This window comes from Apteryx mantelli, chromosome 19, assembly GCF_036417845.1.
Source record: "Apteryx mantelli isolate bAptMan1 chromosome 19, bAptMan1.hap1, whole genome shotgun sequence".
In the NCBI taxonomy this organism is placed as follows: domain Eukaryota; kingdom Metazoa; phylum Chordata; class Aves; order Apterygiformes; family Apterygidae; genus Apteryx; species Apteryx mantelli.
The window spans coordinates 13,793,786-13,813,168 of NC_089996.1; the positions used below are offsets into that span (position 1 = coordinate 13,793,786).

At 46.4% G+C, this 19,383-nt stretch overlaps 1 protein-coding gene across 1 annotated transcript; it reads right to left on the reverse strand.

Annotated features, from left to right (window-relative positions):
- Window positions 1-690: 690 nt before the first annotated feature.
- On the reverse strand, window positions 691-12,146 carry CACNG1 (calcium voltage-gated channel auxiliary subunit gamma 1). The gene is made up of 4 exons (XM_013953069.2): window positions 11,679-12,146; window positions 4,129-4,203; window positions 1,839-1,976; window positions 691-1,560 (listed from the first exon to the last, which is right to left on the reverse strand). The coding sequence occupies exons 1-4, from the start codon at window positions 11,917-11,919 to the stop codon at window positions 1,334-1,336; spliced, it is 681 nt and encodes a 226-aa protein (XP_013808523.2). The 5' UTR covers window positions 11,920-12,146; the 3' UTR covers window positions 691-1,333.
- Window positions 12,147-19,383: the final 7,237 nt, after the last annotated feature.

Sequence of the window (19,383 nt, forward strand, 5' to 3'; positions counted from 1 at the left end):
CCCACGACAGCTTGTGTGACTCTCCCTTTGGCAACAGGAACCACTGAGAAAGAAATTGCTAATTGTGTGAGCGGTATGAACGCCTTGCTATTTCCTGAGCTGCCTTTCCTTGCTTTTCTCCCCCCCCCACCGTGTTTTTCCTTAGGTTTAAAGGAGGACCGTAGCGGTGCACCTCCTGCTGCCGAGCGCCACGGCCGGTCCCGTGCACAAGGCACGGGCAGCGCGAGGCTGCCGTGAGGCCCCGGCCCCGGCGGCGTGGGGCGGCCGTGGGGGAGCGCTGCCCCCTGCGAGGCGGCCAACGTTGGCGGTGTCACCCACTAGCGATGCCCGTGTCACCCACTGGCGATGCCCGTGTCACCCACTGGCGACGCCTCGGGCACCTCCTGCGGTGAGCCCAGGAAAAAGAGCGTAAATGCTTCTCCGTAGCATTCCTGTGGCTGACTCTCCTGAGCGTTTAAATCCAAGCCCTTTCCTTCTTGGCAGCTCCCCTGGAGGATTTTGCCTTGTAGGTACTTCTATGCGTGTATGCAGCGAGCAAGGCAGAATATTCTGTGCGGAGTTCATTCACAAGGAGCAAATGAGAACCGCGTACAGTAAATACCATCCAGAATTGCACCGCAATACGGGATCTAGCAGAATTTGATGGGCCATGTGATTCATCCATCAAAATCATCTTGCAGAAAATCATGCTACTGGAGGATGACGCTTTTTATTAAAAGAAAATATCATTATTGTGCAGTACTTCTTGGCTTTGCCATCAAAGTTTAAGCAGAATGGAAATTATTATTATTATTTTTTTTTTGTGCTTAATTCAAAAGAGTGGAACTGCAGGGTATAAATTTGTAGGCTAAGTTTTTATCCCAACGCTAGGCAAAGTGTGTTTTTATTTTAACACTGCGAACAATAGAACAGTGCAAGGATCTCCAGCTTATTCCAGACTGGTGAACTGAAACTTCTCTGGGAGGTACAGCAGTGTGGTACAAATGGGGAAACGGACTCACCAAGGAGCTAGAGCTTCTCGCTGAGTCTCTCTGACCAAGCCAGGAATAAAGCCCGATATCCCTCACCCATCTGCTCTTAAGCCTAGCTACACTGTATATTTTCTCCCTAAAAAATGCTGTCCTCTCTGTGGCATGTGCTTGCTCACGCTTCTTCTCCTTTCTTAGAAAATTGAAAGAAAATAATAATTGCAATTGAACATCCCTTGGTTCAGTAATGACTTAGTTAATGTAGTGGCGGTGCACATGGTATAGTAGTATCCAGACATTTTAAAAAATATATATTTTTTCCAAACACTTTCTGGCTTTTTAAGCAAGGGGGGGTGATGGGAACATTAGTGCTCTGGTTCTGCATCCATACAGGTCTCCCAGGGGTTCTGGGGGAAGCGAGGCAAGGCAATCAGAAGGAGAATAATTCCACAGATGAAGAGCAGGACGAAGGAGGCACAGGCGCAGGCAAAAGACCAGGAGTAACTGTACTCAATCCAGACCGTCTCCTCGCTGTCAATCATCCTTTTCACAGATTGTCTCATGACTTCAACGGAGATGATGATGCAGAGACCTGAAGGAAGATGAGAGCAGTGGGTTGAACACCCAGCTGTCAATTTTTCATCCTTAATTAACCACCTTATCTGCTTTTTTGCATAGAAAAATTGCAGTGAGCTTCACAGGTGAGTCATTGACTTTAATACTTGAAGAACCAACAGTAACAACTGCTCTGATCTCTGCTATAACTCAGGCCATGTAAGTTGATTATTACCTTCTAGGAAGACCCGCAGGCTTGTTTCTCTACATTTTCCTATGAACTAAGTGCAAGTATTTCAGCACCAACCCTCCTACCTGCAAAGGTGTAGAACATGGAAGCTGGCTTCAGCAGATAGTCCCTCTTTTTCCTGAAGGAGAAGAGGACACAGATTGTTCCGATGATTGCAAAGCCAACACTGAAAATGGCAATGGCTGCAGCTGAAATGCTGTATTCTGCCAAAGCAAAACAAAGACAAAAAAAAGTAAACGTCTGCACATTTCGAGCATGCTCCCGTCAGCTATTGCAGAAGGTCAGTCAACTAGGTATCCTCTCATTGCTGCAGAGGGAGGGAGGATTCGTTCTAATGAATTATTTCTCTCAGAGAAAAGCAGTGGCAAACGTTGGCCATGTATCTTTTGAATTTAAAGGGTGTAAAAATAGAGAGAGCAAGAGAGGGAATCTTTTTCTGGGCGCATACTGAAGGAGCAAGCGGCGCCTGCACTGGTCTGCTGAAGCTCTGGGCTGGAGTCACGTCAGCCCTGCTGCATAGATGTTATTGTTGGGATTACTGCGCGCCGCGCTCTCGTTTCTTCCATCAGTCCACGCTCTTCTCTTAGAGTAAATAGACAGCTCTAGGCTATTTTTATTCTAGATCCGTATTACAGGACCTCTGCGAGGCCCCGGTGCCAATGTTGTACCGATAGAGAAAGACATTTGTAAGCGCCATAGGGCTCCAAATCAGAGCCACCAAACCAGACCAAGTAGGAGGGAGGCCAGAGGTGAAGTGTTTGCACAGCCTCTTTTTTTTTTTCTGTAAAACAATGATTTCCAGTTCTGTGAAAACTCAGCTTCTCAAGGGCAGAGGATTAAACCTTCCATAAAATGCCCTCTCTTTTGATCAGCTTGCTAGGATATGCCCTAGACAACTCACCCAGCAAAGCACAGTTCAGTGTCTGAATGGTGGGAAAAGATTGCTAACTGAATAATTCAGACCTGCATTTACATATTGCATTTGTTTTCAGATTAGTTTAATGTTTAACACGTGTAGCCATGTGTGAACATCACAGAGCCTGATGATATTTGCCTTTCAAACCATTAAAAAACATATCTTCTAGGCAAAATCATGAAGAATCTTTTTGCCTGATACTAATTAGCTCCCACCAAAATGGAGCTATTTCTGTGAAAGCGAACAGCGTATTACTCTTTGTTCTCTTTGCCTTCATACCACTATTTTATTATAATTTTCTTAATGTTTTTCTTTTTGGTTTTCTTTACTATGTGTTAGAACTGCCTGAAAGAGTTAGTTTCAATATAAAAATCTTTTACTGTGACTTAGGTTTTTTCTTTTACTTCAAAGAGAAGAAGTTCTTTCCAAATTTCTTCTGAAATGGCCAAGAAATCATTGGATACACTTTTAAGATCAGATGGATGGATCTAACAGTATATAAATAAACAAAAGCAGGTAGCTCAGATATATGATCTTTTACCCATTTAAAATTCACAAACTTTCCTGCCTTGGGAAATTGCTTCTTTAGAAAACCTGTGCTGCAGGGTTTTCCATCGTTTTTATTTCCACTGGAAGCAGAGCAGATTGTTTAATATGTGTAATGTAATTGTCAATTCATTTACTCCACACTAAAATATGTTGTGTGGCAAACTATAAAGGGATTTGTCCTCAATGAGAGGGCAAGAAAGAGAGAAGAGCACATTAGATTAGTGCTAAAAATATTTGGCTTTAGCAGGGACTGATTAGAAATGAGTAATTTGTTTGTGAAAGACAATTTTCAAGATCCTTGCTGTGTAAATACCGTCTGTAAGTGTCTTTACAGGATCTCCCTTCCTTCCTGCCACTGATCACTCTGGTTTTTATGTGACTTTCTTATAAAATCAATATCAAGCATAAAATTCCTAATGGTCTTCATAGAGTCTCTGTACTTCTTTTCAGGGTCAAGACTCTGCTCAGGGTATGATTTATTTCTTTAGATTTTATTAATGTCCTCTTCCTTCGATGGTAGAGGTTTAGAGTGTAGAAGATAATGTCAATGTTATGAATGTCATTTTTTTATGATGAAAAGACTTTTTCAGTTTTGATGCATATTGACATTGTTACATATTTGTGGGACAACTTTGAATAAGGTCACATTTAAGAGTGGAGGCAACTCATATATAAAAATTATTCTTCCCAGGAAGCTAGAATTTGACCTTGTTCAGGGCCTTTTTACATTTATCCCAGCCGACATTATAACTGGTTGAAATTCCTTCACTGATTTCAGTGGAACCAGGATTGAACCCTCATTTTTGGGACTGGGGACCCATTTACATTAGATCTTCTGTGCACCCAGTTCATGCAATGTTAGGAAAATGTTTTTCAGGCTCCATTCTTACCTTTCTGGGTGGTTACTTCAAATATCTCTGAGCTTTCTCCTGGAGTGAAGTGCTTGAAGTAGGAACAGTTGCTTTCTGAAGAACAAAGGGAAATTTAATTCTGTGAGCTTAGGAACCTCTGATAAAATGCAGTAGAATTAACTTTGCTTTTTTATTGAAGTGTCAGACTTAAAACACTTATAAGGTTCAGGCTAATGGGATCTCGGTTCTGCTGCAGACATCCAGCAAACTTTTCTTTCAAGAATGAAGGTGGCAATGAACGATCTACTGCAGGGATTTAGGCCTCAGTCTATCAAAACAGCTCAAGGGGTGCATTACCAGGCCTGAAAGTTGTGCTTCCCAGGCCCTCCTGTTGGAGAACATTTCCCACAAAAGGGCAATAGGGGGACAAACTGCCAGTTTGATGACTTCCTCTAATATTCCTACTTTGCTTGACATGTCGTGTCAGTCACACTGGCTTTGCTGTATCCCACCCTGCTAAGGGAGAGGAGGGGATGGAGACACTGAGAAATCTGAGGTGAATCTGCTGTGTTTGGGAGCAGATGAATGGCATTTGCATGGCAGGCCATTGGCTCTGGTAGTGCAGACAAGGTTGAAGCCACCTCTGCTACCTTTTGGACGCTGCTCCCTCCGAGAGCTTTGCACACTGATTGCGCTTCTATTTCAAGCATGAATTACAGATAATTTTTCTCATTCTGTCTTGGCCGTTACTCCGCGGCTGTATTTCCTGGTAATGAGACTCCCTGTGCCCACAGCTGAGTTAGCATCTCAGTTTGCTCCCCTTTGCAGGCTGCCTCTGCCAACTGCTCTGTATGAGCCTCACCCCATATGGACCCGTATGGGCCATACGAGGATCGGCTGTGCCAAGCCTGGGCTCCAAAAAGGGAGGATCAAGCGTCCTCGTCCACCTCCTCCCTCCCTGATCTTCCCTTCTCCTGCTCCTATCCCTCACTGCGGCAGCGACTGGGAGGGAAGAAGTAGCCCAGAAAAGTTTGCTGCATGGCGCCTTCCTAGGGTCACTGCGCTGCGGTCATCGCACAGAGAGACTGCAGCAATGCCACAAAGCCCATGACATTTCACTATGATAGGGAGGATCCAGCTTTTTTTCCTGACTGTCAGATGCCTGACATTAGCTATCTAAAGCTGCAAACAAAGATTGTAAAAGGAAGGAAAGGTTAATTAAAGCCACACAAGTCAAGGGCAAACAGAATATCATGCAACCTGACTTTATCAAAGTTTGCTCCCGTCAGGCCAGTCTATTAACTTAATTTGATAAGATAGCAGAGTTAGATAATGGGAGCTTAATGGAGTTCCTCCGTCTGGCCTTTATGTGAGCACGCTGCCAGATAAGCAGGATATCTGTAGAGGGGTTGTAAGCTGAATAAGGATCATAATCGTGGGCAGGGGAATAATGAGTGGGGGGAAGCTTCTAGCTGAGTCTCTCAAAGACACGGCTTGGGCATGGTGTGGTTTAATACTCAGCATAGTGAAATTAAGTAAGCGAGGGCATGTGGTTACTGTCAATAAATACATAGGAGTTGTGGGTGGCAATAAACAGCAGGCAGGAGAAATGCTATTTACGTTAGATAGGGATACGAGAACAAACAGTTATAAACCGATCAGGAAAGTCTCGAGGCTGGAAATTAGAAGAAAGATGGTTCTCCATGCTTGGGAGACATTGGACTCTGCACCTTCTTTCTAAAGAGAGACACAGGGCAGGAACAAAACATCAATACATGGGGCTCGGTCTGTTTTGCAAGGCATGGTATGACAGGGGGGCTGGGGCCTGGGTACCGAGGCGCAGAAGGCCCCACTAGTGTGCGTGCCTGGTCTGGGACTCGTCCTCAGCAGCGCTATGAAACGCATCTCTGCACGTCCAGAACAAGACGCTGCTTTCAGCCTTCAGCTGAAGCGTCGGAGTGGGATGGGGAAGGGTCTGCTGAGGACCTATTGATTTTAAGCTTTGGCAGCAGTTGTGTTCGGATGGAGCATGTTCTCACTATTTATAACCTATTTAATTGAAGGTTTGAAGGGGGTGCAGAGCTGAGAGAACAATTGTTTGCCAAGAATTTGGCTGGAATTGTGCAATCATCGAGGTGCTGCAAGCAGCGCCAGCGCTCTGATTGAGCTATTCTCCTGAGCAGACGCTTGAGAGGACACGTTCAGCGCCTCTCTTTCTGTACGCTGTGCTTCAGCTTGCAGGAAACAGGGGAAAGCTGCCAAGACTGCATGAAATACAACCACTGATGGTGCCTACTTTGTTAACGTCAGCATTTCTTGTCTGTTAAATAATGGAGCTAGTGAACTTCCGTGAATCTTTGGGAATAAGTCTGGGGGACCAAGCCTGCTCCGCGTTGCAGGCCTGCATGGTGTCCAGGCTGGGATGTGCTGCTCCAGTGTGAGACTGTTGCCATGAGGCAAAGCCTGAGCAAGCGTCCCCGGTGCACAGAGACTGTGCAGGGTGCGCTGCCTTTCGTCTACCCAGGGGGAACATACTACACTTCTGTAACCGCCGTGTCACCTCTTGGACACACTGCATGAGAGTGTCTGACCATTAACAGCTGTGAACAAAAGAACCTCTGCGGAAGCGATTCCTTCTGTGAAAATATCGTCTATTTACAGCATTAATTTCTAGTGGCAACAAGATACCAGTTGGGTTCTTTTGTTTCTCTGATCACATTAATGGTAGATTTTAGAGTTACTTATTCAAGGAAAATTTATTTTCTCTCTCCAAAGAGACAGACAATTCTAAAGCAGCATTTTGTGGTCCATTAGTGGAAGATTCCTCTGAGACGTTGTTATCTATTTTTATAAGCTGACTTGTGTGGCGTTCCCAGGTTCTCCTTTCTCTGCAGCTAGGTTAATGGTTGTTCAGCTCTGGCATCTCCTGACCCGTTCTTTATTAGCCCTGCAAATGACTGGAGCAAACATGTTTGAACTCAAACATCTGCAACTAAAACTGCAAATGATGAGCCCAAGAGAGCAACGTGTCCCTGAGTAAGCAGGGCTTGGGCAGCTGCAGATCTTTGCCAACAACCTGGTGGTGGTTGAGGCTGAAAATCACTGATGGTGATAGGAGGCTGATTCAGGGGTCCATTGACTCCTCTGCTAAAGGGTAGGGAGATAGGATGAAGCTGAGACACTTCATCTTGAAATCATTGGTTTGGCTTCTAATTAATTCTGCGAAGAGAAAAGTGTGAACTAAAAGGAATCCCCAAGGGTGCTGACTGTGCAAAGCCGGTGGTCAAACACATCCAGCCATGGTGTGACCTTTCACAGCTTTGTGTAGACAGCAGATGGATAACTTATGTATATGACAGATAACTAGTGGATGACGCCGCCCTGGTTTGAGAGCAGCTGGCTCAGTGTGGGTCAGCACAGCGCTACAATGGATGAGCAGATTCTGCTGAAGGGATTAGAAACACCCTAAAATCAGGTGTGGTCGAGGGGACCATTCCTGCTTCTATCTTGAATATCTATAGCGACCCACAGATATGGGTGCCATGAGAGTATTGCCCAACAATAAAATGACATGTAAATCGTAATAAAATCACATTTACAGGATGCTGCCTAGTTCTGTAGGAACATAGGATCTGGTTCTTTCCTGAAGATGGGCAAAGGGTCTGAAATTAGTACACACACCCTGATGTATTTTTCAGTGATACTTGCTTTTAAACTAGAACATAGACAAAAAAGGAAATGGTCATTTGTGTTACCCTTGTGCTAAGGAGCCCTAGTCTTCAAGCGGGTGCTCTTCCAAAGTCTCCCCCGACTTGGCTGAGCCAAGGCAATCCCCCCTCCTGCCCAAGCAGGGTCAGCAGCTGGGGAGCGCTGGGAAGCCTCTTTCAGAGATGGACTCATCTGCAGGAAAAGAGGCTGGTTCTGTGTGTGGTGGCTTAAAGCATAGCTCTTGAAAGGTATGATAAATGGGATTATCCCATAAGTGAGTTAGCTTTGGGAAGGTATTCATATTGGTAAATGCAGTTATTGTGGGAGAACAAAGCCAGGTTATTGTTTTTGGTGAAATGATATACTGTTTTCAGTTTGAAGACACTTTGGTGCTCTGCTAAGCTGGGAATATCTCTATCAACAAAGTCCTCTCTTATTCAAGAGAACTGAGGGACTTCAGTCCCTCTCGGGGACATCATAAATTAGAGAAAAGCCTGTTTGTGTCACACCACATTTACATAATGCATAGGTTTTAAGATGGGTTTTATAATGGATGAAAACTTTGTGGCAATCTTGGTTTCTCTCCACCCCTAATTGCATAATCTCTGTCACAATGTCACCTAGTTTGCTGACAGACCCAGTCCACAGACTCTGAAGTCCTGAAGGCAAGTGTGAACTCAGATGACAAGTGTGGTTCATCAGACACTGCCCTCCCCCTTCCTGGTCACCTTCGCTTACAGCACTCCTGGCCCCTTCCCTTCAGGTCCACGATTCCTGGATGACTTCTATGCACAGGGAAAGGGACTAATTCATCTTTCCTCTGTTTCTGCAGAGTCAATCCTTCCTGCCACTCATAGCCACGGGGAGCCTGAGAGCAGCTATGGCAGTCACAAGATGAAGCAATAACACAAGAGCAAAGAGCTAAGGTGGAGCCTCTGGGTGCCACGACGTGGAGTCCTCCTGGAGGAATGAAGGTTAGACAAGCAGATGTTTGGGGCATGCAGAGTTTAAGGGCTGGCAGCCATCACCAGTCAGCACGGGGTAGGGGTTGGAGACAGGCTTTCTCTTGAACCGGAGAAGGATGCTAACACTGGGGTTTCTGTGGCATGCTGGATGGTTAGAAAGAGCTGGATGAGGGATGCTTTTAATCTGAGATTGTCACTTATATTAAGTTTGGAGGACAGGACCTGTTGCCACATTTAGAGGAGGCATTGAAGGTTAAAGTGAGGTCTGAGTGACAGAGGGGGCTAGACCTTGGGTTTCCACCTGGCCATCAAAGCCAGGGGAAGCCAGAGGAAGGGCTTTGAAACACACAGAGATAGCAGCTCTGAATAGTTTAACTTCATAGTAGTCTTGCAGGGTGAGTCTCTTGTATGGATGGGAATGGGACACCTGCTGGTTACCCCATTTGCTCTAGTTCTTTTTCTATCAGACTCAAATTGGCTAAATTCAGATTCGTGTATTTAACAGGAGCAATTTTACCTGCTTGTGGCAGACACAGGCTATAGAGCATCACCTGTGCTACCCAGCTTGCAGGTGCACAAGAGCACACTTTTTAAGACGACACCTACATTGGAGTTAAAGATTGGCAGTGACGGAGGACTCTGTCACACCCTCTAGTAAATGGCTCCAATGGTCCATTGATCACAGTTAAAAAATGTCCCTACATTAATCTGAATTTGCCCAGTTTTAACTGTCACCTCCTTGATATTTTTATTCCGCACAGCAGCATGCCAAACCCTTTTCCAATTTGTCAACATCCTCTGAAGAGTGTTGTTAAATTTTAAACCTCTTTGCCTAAATCACAGGCCAGCTTTGTAGACTATGAGCCAAGACATCTTCCCCATTTTGCACTGCGCCAAGCTCAAAAACTAATAAATATTATTAATAGTGCCATCCATTTCCTCTGAAGAGTGACTAGTAAATGGTTATTAATGCAGTGATGAATTCTTATATTTCTTTTCCAGTGATAGCAGTAATGTCTGATTATGTCTCATGATTTTCAGGAAAACTGATGTCTACCTGTGCTCTTTTACACCACATTCGTTCATTCACATTTTCTTGACTAATGCAGGTTTCACAACTGCAGCGTTTCCCTGCCAACATCTTCCCGAAAGTGGGAAATCAGTCTAATGAGAGACCTGCGAAGGCAGTGTGGCAGCAGCCTGCGATCCTCGGTGGCTGGGGACTTGTTCACCTCACCATGCTGTGTCCTCTGTGTAAGTAAAATGGGGGTTTTAAGTCTTACTTTATAACAGAGGCGACGATGTAATTCATAAGGGAAAGGCTGTTTGAAACCTCACGAGCTTATTTTGACACAGGACTTCATCCAAATTCCAAAATATCTGTCAATACCACAAAAACACACCAGCCTGTCAAGTTGCCTGTGGTGGGGCTGAGCTGCCGGTGGAGGGCTCGGTTCGATATCGCCACAATTACCCGTTAGACAGGCAGCACGGAGATGTGATTCAACGTCTCTGCAAGCACATGCTGATGTCTGTCAAAGACAGCAGCCACTTTCGTGCTGCCCTGCCTGCAAATCTGGAGACAGCTGGATATTTATGAGTTTTATATTTATCCTGCAGTTGGTGCAATTTTGGTGTTTATCAACCAATTTCTATTATTTTCCTTTTGTGTGAGTTTTCCTCCACGTGCAAAGAAAGACATAGAGTGAGGAATGTGTAAGTGCCTATGTGAGAGACATTAAATTTCCAGATCACGCACTCCCAAATTTGGTTAGAGGCAGATCTGAACACTGTGAACTAGCTCCTTGCTTCAGAATAAATAATTTTGCCAAACAGATAAAGGATTGCAGGTAATATAGAGCATATGCAGTAAGCTTAGGCAGTAAGATTTGCATGAGAACTTTTCAAATATGTGTTAACATATATATTTCATTTCAAACAGCGAGTCTAACACGAAGGCAATCTTGTTATTTCTGTTCTGGAAAGAAGCCAGTTCCCTATTAGCCTTCTCAATAAGCAGCGTAGCTCAGTCACGGCTAAAGCATATTAGTACATGGTGTGTGAATGTTGCTGACTTTGCAATCAGCAAATATATAATGAGCTCCTTTTACCATGGGAATGTAACGGTCTTCCTGGAAACCAGCTATGATCATTCCTCTGCCACCCTTCCTATCGATTTCGGTGGAATAACTTGCAATGAAGAAATGTATCCGATTAGGCTGCTTTCAGCCGCCAGCCCAGGGCTTTCCTTCACTGCAAGGTAGGGAGACTCAGGAAAGCAGTGACAAATCATTCCTAACTCCGTTTACAGCCCTTTTCTGGAAGCTGGTAAATCACAACCCTGCTCACAGCCCTGAGCAATGACTGTTATTGAAATAGCCTGTGGATGACTTAATAACTGTCACAAAAAAGCTGTTTCTTCATGGTTATCTGAAGCAGGAAACCCTCCGAGAGATGCGGCCACACAGGGTGGCCCTGTAAGTCCTGCAAATCCTCCCTCTGCTGACGCTCGTCGAAGTTGGCGTGGGTTTGCCCGAGCGCCGTGGGCCCCCGGGCAGATGTCAGCAAGATATCCTCCATCCCGCCCGTGATTCCCACCGCGTCCCATCCTTCTCCCTGTATACCCGCCCCTCTCTTGGCAGTGCAGGGACCGATGACTTAAATATGGTTAAAAATATATTTGCAAGGCAACGCAGCCCATGCGCACAACACGGGAAATGAAAACGAGTGGTGTTTGCAGGGTAGTATGAAAGCAAAGCAACATGCAGCGCCATGTCAGATTAATAGCCAGGGGCACAGACACCGTATTTTGTTTCTGCCGTGTCCCACAACCTCCTAAACATTGCCTGGAGTAACCGCCTGATGCTTTCTCCGATGGGCTTTGTGCGCGGCCGGGGAACGAGCGCCGTCACGTACCTCCTGGCAGGCTTATGGGCCCGCAGCCCTTCTCCTTGGCGCCTTGCTCCTGCACGTAAATCCGCTTCGTGCAGAGCCGCCACAGCCCGAAGTGAGCCGCTTCGCAGGTGGCATTGTACTCCTCCACCCTGGGGCTCAGCACGGCCCAGTGGTCCGTCACCACGGCGGCGAAGAGGAGCGAGACGCCGACCAGGATGATGGAGAAAGTCAGCCGGATCTTCAGGGGTTTGCTCTCGTCCATGCCGCTCCGCGCGCCGGGGGGGGACGCCTAGGCTGGCGGCTCGCCGGGCTGGGCCGGGCCCCGCTCGTGTGGAGCCGCGCCGCGGGTTGTCTCCTGACGCCCCCGCGCGCCCCGGCGTCTTCAAATGTCAGCGCGGGGGCGAGCGGGCGGCGGGGCGGCCGCCAGGGCAGCTGCTGGGAGCCATCATCGGCTCTCCCCGGCCGTCGCCTGGGGGGTTCGCGAGCCGGCGGTGCAGCCGCCGTGGGAGCGCCGCAGTCGTCTGACTTGCAGCCTGCCCAGAAATAGGCATGAGCAGAAGGATTAACTTTTCAGCTAGCTTAGGAAAAACAGCTGTGCTTGTAGTAACGCTGGGCCTGAGCTCGGTTTGATTGTAAATAGCTGAATAATAGACCCGAAGCCAACAACGTGCGGGTGCAGGCTTTGCGCTCGCGGCAATATTTGCAAGAAGTAGTTTAGAGCTGGACATTGTTCCAGCGCAAGCCCTGCTGCAGACATGCAGAGCGGGGAAATGGTGGTGAAAACAAACTGGCTGTGGCTGAAGCAGAGAGAAAAAATAATTATTCTTTTTAATGAAAATATTTAATTTTGAATTAACCTACGTATTTTGTTCAGGCTGAAGGAAAATGTTTTGGTTTGAGAGCTGTTTTGTATGGTATCTAAAGTTCAATATATAAACTATGGAAAGTACAGGTTTCATCAATTTAAGCAAATTGTTTTGCACTTTGAGAACATTGAAACAAAATCATTTGGCATTCCCTCCCCCCCTTTTTTTTTTACAATGGGAACTACTGACTGCCTTGGCTCTGACGCTTCTTGTTCATCACTCATTTCCCCTTGGCCCTAACTACAATACTCGTCCCCGTTTTGTAAACTGAGAGAAATCCCCGGTCATGGCGGGGCTGGCTGCAGCGGGGCTGGTTCCTTGGGGCTGGCTCCCACCCCGCCATGGGTGGCCCCGGGGCAGGAGGGAGGCGCAGGCCCCGCTCGCCGTTTTGCAGCTCCTGCTGTCTCACACTGATGGTTTCCGGGAGTGGCTTTTTTACAGATTTGGTGTTTCACACAAAATACAAGGGGAGGCAGAGCGGCGGGATGTTTCTCACAAGGGCAGCGGGCTGGGGAAGAGGAAACCAGCCCAACTGCTCCCCTGTGCCAAGATGGCGGTGGCGCTACCACAGCGCACGGCTACCACAGCGCGCGGCCGGGGCGGCGGGTTTCTGCCCTGCTGCCACGCACTGTAAACCTGCCCCGTGCAGGAAATACACCTTAAATGAAGCCCCACAGTTTTTCACACAGGAGTAACCACAAAATTGCCTCTCGCTCCTGTTTTTTTGCGCCTGTTGAATAATTTTTCTCATCCTGAACCTTCCAGAGCGTTTTCTTTGTTTCCCACCAGCCGGGGTTTGCCTTGATGCTTGCTGTAACTGGTATCACTGGTTCCTTCAAACTGCCCTCTTTGTGGCTGATGTCGGCTCCTTTTTTATCCAGCCCGTGGTGTTTTGCGTTGTCTCCAGTGCACTGCACACCAGCCATTGTGGCGCTGCCCCACGGATCCCTTACTTCTCCGGGGAGCAACTCCCGCTCCCCTAAATCTCAATTGCCGGCATGTCCCCAGCCTATCTCCTTGCCTTTGGTATTTCCTCTGACTGGGAAAATAATTTCCTGATAATGCCAGTGCTGAGGCCACTGTGGAGGTGACGTTACACTTGCGATGTCGAACCGGTGACGGCGACAGTACCTGAATGTCAAGACGATGGCTGGAAAAATGTCAGTGGAAATCTCCAAATACCATGTTATCGTGTCAAGATAATGGCAGAGCTGCTCCAGCGCTCTTTCGTGAACACCCCAGTTCGATGTCAAGATAAAAGTACAGAGGTGTCAGCTCGAATTAAGGAGGACAGTTCGAAGCAATGAGGTAAGGGCAGAAGGGGAGCGCAGGCAACAGACAGAGTGAGTTAGAAAAATAATGATGCAAAATAACTGTAACTGAAACAGGATTTAACAGCATTATCTGCATGTCAGTGATGGCTGCAGGAAGAAGTGAAGGCAAAACCCGCCGGGAAGGAGACGAGGACGGGGGCTGGAGACCTGGGGGCAGCGGCATGGCCGAAGGAAGCTGCCTCACGAAGCGGCGGTCAGTAAAACATCAGTAAAGTGCTTTAGACTCACAGATTGAAAGCGCTAAGCTGGGGAAAAAAGGGTTGAACCCTGGTGTTGAATCCTGCTAGCGCAGATTGCTCCACGTCTGCGAATCGCGACCAGCGAGCTGCAGAGAGGCGAGAACATGCCGTCCAGAAGCTCTGCCCTGGCGCGATGCTGCTCTGAGAGCTCGTATTCTCCTTCAGGGGCTGTGATGTGCTGGGCTTGGGCTTCAAACCATCTGAGAGCCCTTGCGATGTCCATAGTGTCTTAGGAGCCGGCAGAAACCAGCACAAGCTGGGACACGAGCCTCTTGCGCACCCTCGTTGGAGTGAGTCTGGTCCTGTGCCGTGTGAGTCAAATAGTCTGAATCGAGCCTGTGGCCTCTTCCCCAAAGAGTTGTTCCCTAACGGAGTTTGTTTTTTGGAAATCTCTCCAGAGCGGGTCTTGGAAAATGGCTAGAAACCCCACCTTGAATATCAAATATAAAAGAGAATCAAATCGAAGCAGCTGAAGAGGTCCCCAGAACAAATGTACAATCTGGCAGCCACGCACTTCAGAAATGACTCTCGCATTTAGGAATCCCAAATATGTAAAATGTCTGTGAGGAAACTGGACCCACGAGCATGGAAATAGCCAGCGTAGGCTGGCCATGAGCACGGGGTGAAGGCATGACAGTCCTAAACAACACCCGCTTACAGCTTTGCTGAGAAAGGCACTAAATGGAGTGAGTCGTTTAAACCAATTCCCAAGCAAACTGTATGCTAAGAGTAACAGAGACTGATCTCTCTATTTTCGCGAAGAAGAGGCAGATCCAGGGCTGGAGTACTAAAAGATGTCCTCAGAAGGACCTGGCCAAGAGGCCCTTCTGCAAAACCCGTTCTGTCCTTTTTCTCAAGGGGAGAAGATACCAGTCAGGACCTGTCCAACAAAGTAGAGACCTCTCAGGCCAGTTGAGAGGTTTTGGATCAGCCAGGCACCAAAGAGCAGAGCAGCACGCACCCCTAAAGATGTGAGTCTAAATCGACTACACTTAGATGTTACTGGAAAGAGGTGCTTGGGCCTCTTCTGTGTTCATTCACTGATACCCCAGTCAGTCCCTGGCTACTGACGACTTTGCAGTATGCATCTCTCTCTCCTAGCTGTTTGTGCTGATGGCAGCTCTCCCTGGGGATTAGGCACTGCAGTTATGCAGAAGTGGTCTAGCCCTGGGTACGTGGTCTCAGTTTCTCAAAGGCATTTAAGGCATGTCATTTATCATTGCCATTGAACGATGCTAGTTAATGAACACTGATCAGAGGCACGTTCCCAAATCCCTTTGAGAATCTGGGCTTTGGCTTTTATCCCCCTGGGTGGGTGGATAAAACTTCCTCACCTCACAAGAGTGATGGTGTAGTATTTGCAAAGCACTTTTGGATCCGAGGATTAAAGGCGCCACATATGTGCAGATGGTGAGCAGGCACTGGCACTCTGCTAGTGACGGCTGTGTCTGAAGCAAGGGTAGCGAGGCTGTCGGCTGCAGCAGGCTGAGGAAGGCCTGTGTTAGTCCACTAGTGGACTTCCCAGGGATGGCTGTACGTGTACAACAGGTTGTCCCTTGGCCGAAGGAGTTATGTTTCAAATAGCTGAACAACATCACGTCTTTTGAGGCATAAAAATGGAATAGTGTCACACACAGAGAAATATTATGGAGGCTTACATTTCTGTTTTCTTAACCAGAGCCAAGAGTTCTCATGAAAGCAGAAAAGCCTAAAGGGAACAGATTTTAAAACAGAAAAAGAGTGCATTAAAAATGTAATGCCTTCTCTTTTGAAGTAGACTCTTGTTAAATTTCACTAGACATCGGTTGATTTTATGAGTTGCATCTTGACTTTACTTCCTTGACACCAGGAATGCCACAGGCCCTCAGCAAGTTGAGCATGGGAAAGTTCATGCGTGTTTGCAAGTGCAGGCACAAAGCAAGCTTTGATTGCTGAGAAAGCAACTGCTAATGATCATGCTTTAGACTAATTACAACCTGTAAAGACTGTAGGAGCGGGAACTCATTAATTTTTTTGTTGCTGTTGGTTTTTGTGTCTCCTCCTGTGTTGGCAAGAATCACATCTTCTGTTCTCATTCAGGTACTACGATCTGGATAAGTTCCTCTGGGTTTTGTTTTGTTCTGATTTTTCGAATAATAACCGGGAAACAACTAAAGCAAAAAGATAAAGGAAAAATTCATCCTTGTCTCCCTCTCCTCTGCAGAGAGGACCCAAGAGTGTGAACAAGCTAAAGTTCAATGAACTTCAGTGCATGATGTAGAGGCTTCCCTGGAGGCTGAAAATTTACCTAAGCTAAGGTGAGTCATTGTCCCTGGCCTAAAAACGTGGCCTGGAGCCAGTGGTCCCTGGGAGAGAAAATACTTTATGGGGATATTGTTCCACACAAGCTCTGTGGCTCTGTTAGAAGAGCAGATGTATCCGCACTACTCAGGTGCTGCTTTCTGCTCTTTGTGGCAGAGCCTCAGGGTGTGCTGGCAGGGATTCGGTCGTGCTGCTTGGCTTGGGAAAGTGCTGCGTGGGCTCTGAAAGGCTTGTCTTGTCTCCAAAAGGCTTACCCCCCCCCTTCCCAAATCTACAGGGAATTTTTATTCCATCTTGGAGGTTAAACTGGCCTCCCTAAGTGGCCTGGTGGTCTCTACTGTCCTCTTTGTGGCTTGGTGAGTATCTAACAAATGCAGAAGCAAAACTGACTTCCAGAGGAGCAGAAAACTAAAGAAACACCAAAACCTGCCTGCAGATCTTGAAGAATGCAGTATATAAACTTCTGTTGAACGGTTCCAGCAGGCTCCCTGCTTCAGCTCGCAAGTAGCTACATTTAAAAATCAATATCACATGAAATATAAACAGAGTATTAATGAGGACCTGTTGGGAAGCAGGGAGGGTTATAATTAGTTGCACTTTAGCAGCAGTGAGTGTGAGAGACATGGTTATGTTTCTCTCCTGCAGAAAATGCTAAATGAGGTGTCTCGAGATCAGCTATTGCATTATTTTGTCCTAGCAGAGTCGTTGGCTTGGGTCTGTTCCCCAAAATTTGTACTTTTCTGTATCTCTTCCAGAACAGACCCAGTATTTACCACAACCAGATTAATCAAATTCTGCAGTTCCTTTCTTGCAGAACTACATAAAAGACCATTATCAAGTAAGTACAAACTACCCCTGATTACAGGGATTTGTGGGGGCCAGTCTCTTTGGCCTTACATATTTGCACAGGCCTCTGAAGTAATTATTTTTATGCATTAAAATGAAGAATAATCCATTTTAGCAGGGGCAGTCATTTCTCTAGGCTGACATACTGCAGCAAGTAAGTCGCTAGATTTGTGTCTTCAAACGTCTGTTGTGTCCCTTGCTAACACGAAGGGAGATTCATACTGAGCATGTGTGGGGATTTGAAAGAGAATAGCTAATGTGGTGCCACGCAAGGAAAGCCTCCTACGGTCTGTTGAATCCAGGGCACTTGTGTTATTTTCTTTATGTGATATGTCTATGTTTTTAAACTACTTTAGTTCAGATTTAGAAAGGGGCCTGTGATGCAAAGTCTGAATCTAAACCTCTCCAAATTTCAGGGCTATTTAGAGTGGCAAAGATTGGGCCTGGTCTGCTCTCAGCTCAAATGTATTTTCAGCAAATCAGCCCTACAAACAGCCTCCTGAAAATGGGATCTCCTTAGCAATGTTCTGGCTTCCTAGCCCACATTGCACTGGCTGTGGTGGGGCCCCTGTTATCAGGTTGGCTCTATGTAGCAGATACCCCAGGGCACAGCAAACAGCACCCTCCAAAAGCTCCCTAATTCTTGGGCTGAAATCTTTGCTTCACTGAAGACAAGAGAAAAGTGTGTGTGTGTGTGTGTTTTTAAATAGACTGCTATGGATAACCAGAGGGAGATACAACCCATTCGACATAACAAGGCCTTTTCTTGGCACCAGCTCTGCAGCCCTTCTGACCACAGCACTGGGAATACTTCTTTAGGACTATCTCTATCACTGCCTGTGCATTTTATCTGCAGGTTTGTTCTCCTAAAATAATGAAAAGCCTTTCCTGGCATGCTTTTTTGGTAAGTGGTCTCTTTAACTCTGGGGAAGCAAACTGACTGCTGCTGCAAGATGAGCTGTTTTGCAGACAGGTGCAGAGCACTCTTCATTCCCTTTTATTTTCAACACCTCCTATGTTGACTAGTTTTCTTATTCCCAAGGAAATGGAACATCCTCCTCGCTGGAGGCTTTTCCAGTTCCCAAACAGAAAAGCCGTAAGGACTTCATCTTGGCTCAAATAAGCTCCCCTTCTGATACATTTCATTTATTTCTGCTCGCAGCAGGGTAGCCGCAACTCAAAGGATCGCTATTTACCCACAGCCTTGCTCAGCAATGTGGGAACAGCCTTTATTTATTTTAGTTCAAGGCCAAGCAGAGAAGCTTTGGGCTGGAGCTTTAAATGGCTTGACTACGGGGTGTGGAGGCATTTAAAAAGATTAATCCTCTGTCTCCCTCCAGCCATGCCAATTGATCATATGTACAGAGAGGGGGAGACAGATATAGATACACATGCATTCTTCATCTTTAAAGAGAATCTAGAGGCTTAGGAAATGTGAAGGTACAGTTAAAAGAAGTATTTGAAGAAATACTGTCTCTGATAAATGAATGGTTCAGGATGTTTGAGAATGAAGAGAGGCTGCTGAACTCCTGACTGGTGTTCAGTGCCGTTTGTACAGCTGGGGATTTTATAATCGTGATGAGAGCAACACTTTTAGAGAGCTTCACCATGCAGGATAGAGGAGGGAGGCTTTCTTCAGAAGGCAGTGAGCGAGAGCAGGGAGAGAAGGATGCTCGGAAAAGAATTCACATGAAACCTTGTAAGAGGGAGGGAAAACACAGACTTGGGGCTAAGACTTCAAAAGACATTGACTTATTTTTGTTGATGGCGATTTGCAGTGCCCCTGGGAACCAAGACCCAAACTGTCTCAAACTGGGCACCTAAAACAGAGGCACATTAAATTAGCAAACATTTCTGAAAACTATGTGGCATGTTAGCACATCAGCACAACTGCCACATTGCTTTCCAGTGACATGGTCACAAATGAGCATTTCCTTTGAAGGTTCAATTTAAGTTGGAAAAGCTTTCAGAAACTAGAAAGCTTTTCCATTAGTTTCCTACACAAATGCCTGGAAATGTTGTGAAGATAGTTTGTCTTGGAGATTTCTTGATCTGTGGGACACCACAAGAATATATTTTTCTCTCATATCCTGGCTGCTGATAACATTCCCAGCCTGAATCAAAGTAGGTAGAAAGGTGA

Bases quoted from the DNA above. Each gene is read 5' to 3' on its own strand.
- CACNG1 (XM_013953069.2), bottom strand. From the start codon at position 11,919: ATGGACGAGAGCAAACCCCTGAAGATCCGGCTGACTTTCTCCATCATC. The intron at 4,204-11,678 runs GTACGTGACGGC...TTTGTTCTTCAG, and splicing joins GCCCATAAGCCTGCCAGGAG to AAAGCAACTGTTCCTACTTC. The intron at 1,977-4,128 runs GTAAGAATGGAG...TTGCTTTGGCAG, and splicing joins TGAAGTAACCACCCAGAAAG to AATACAGCATTTCAGCTGCA.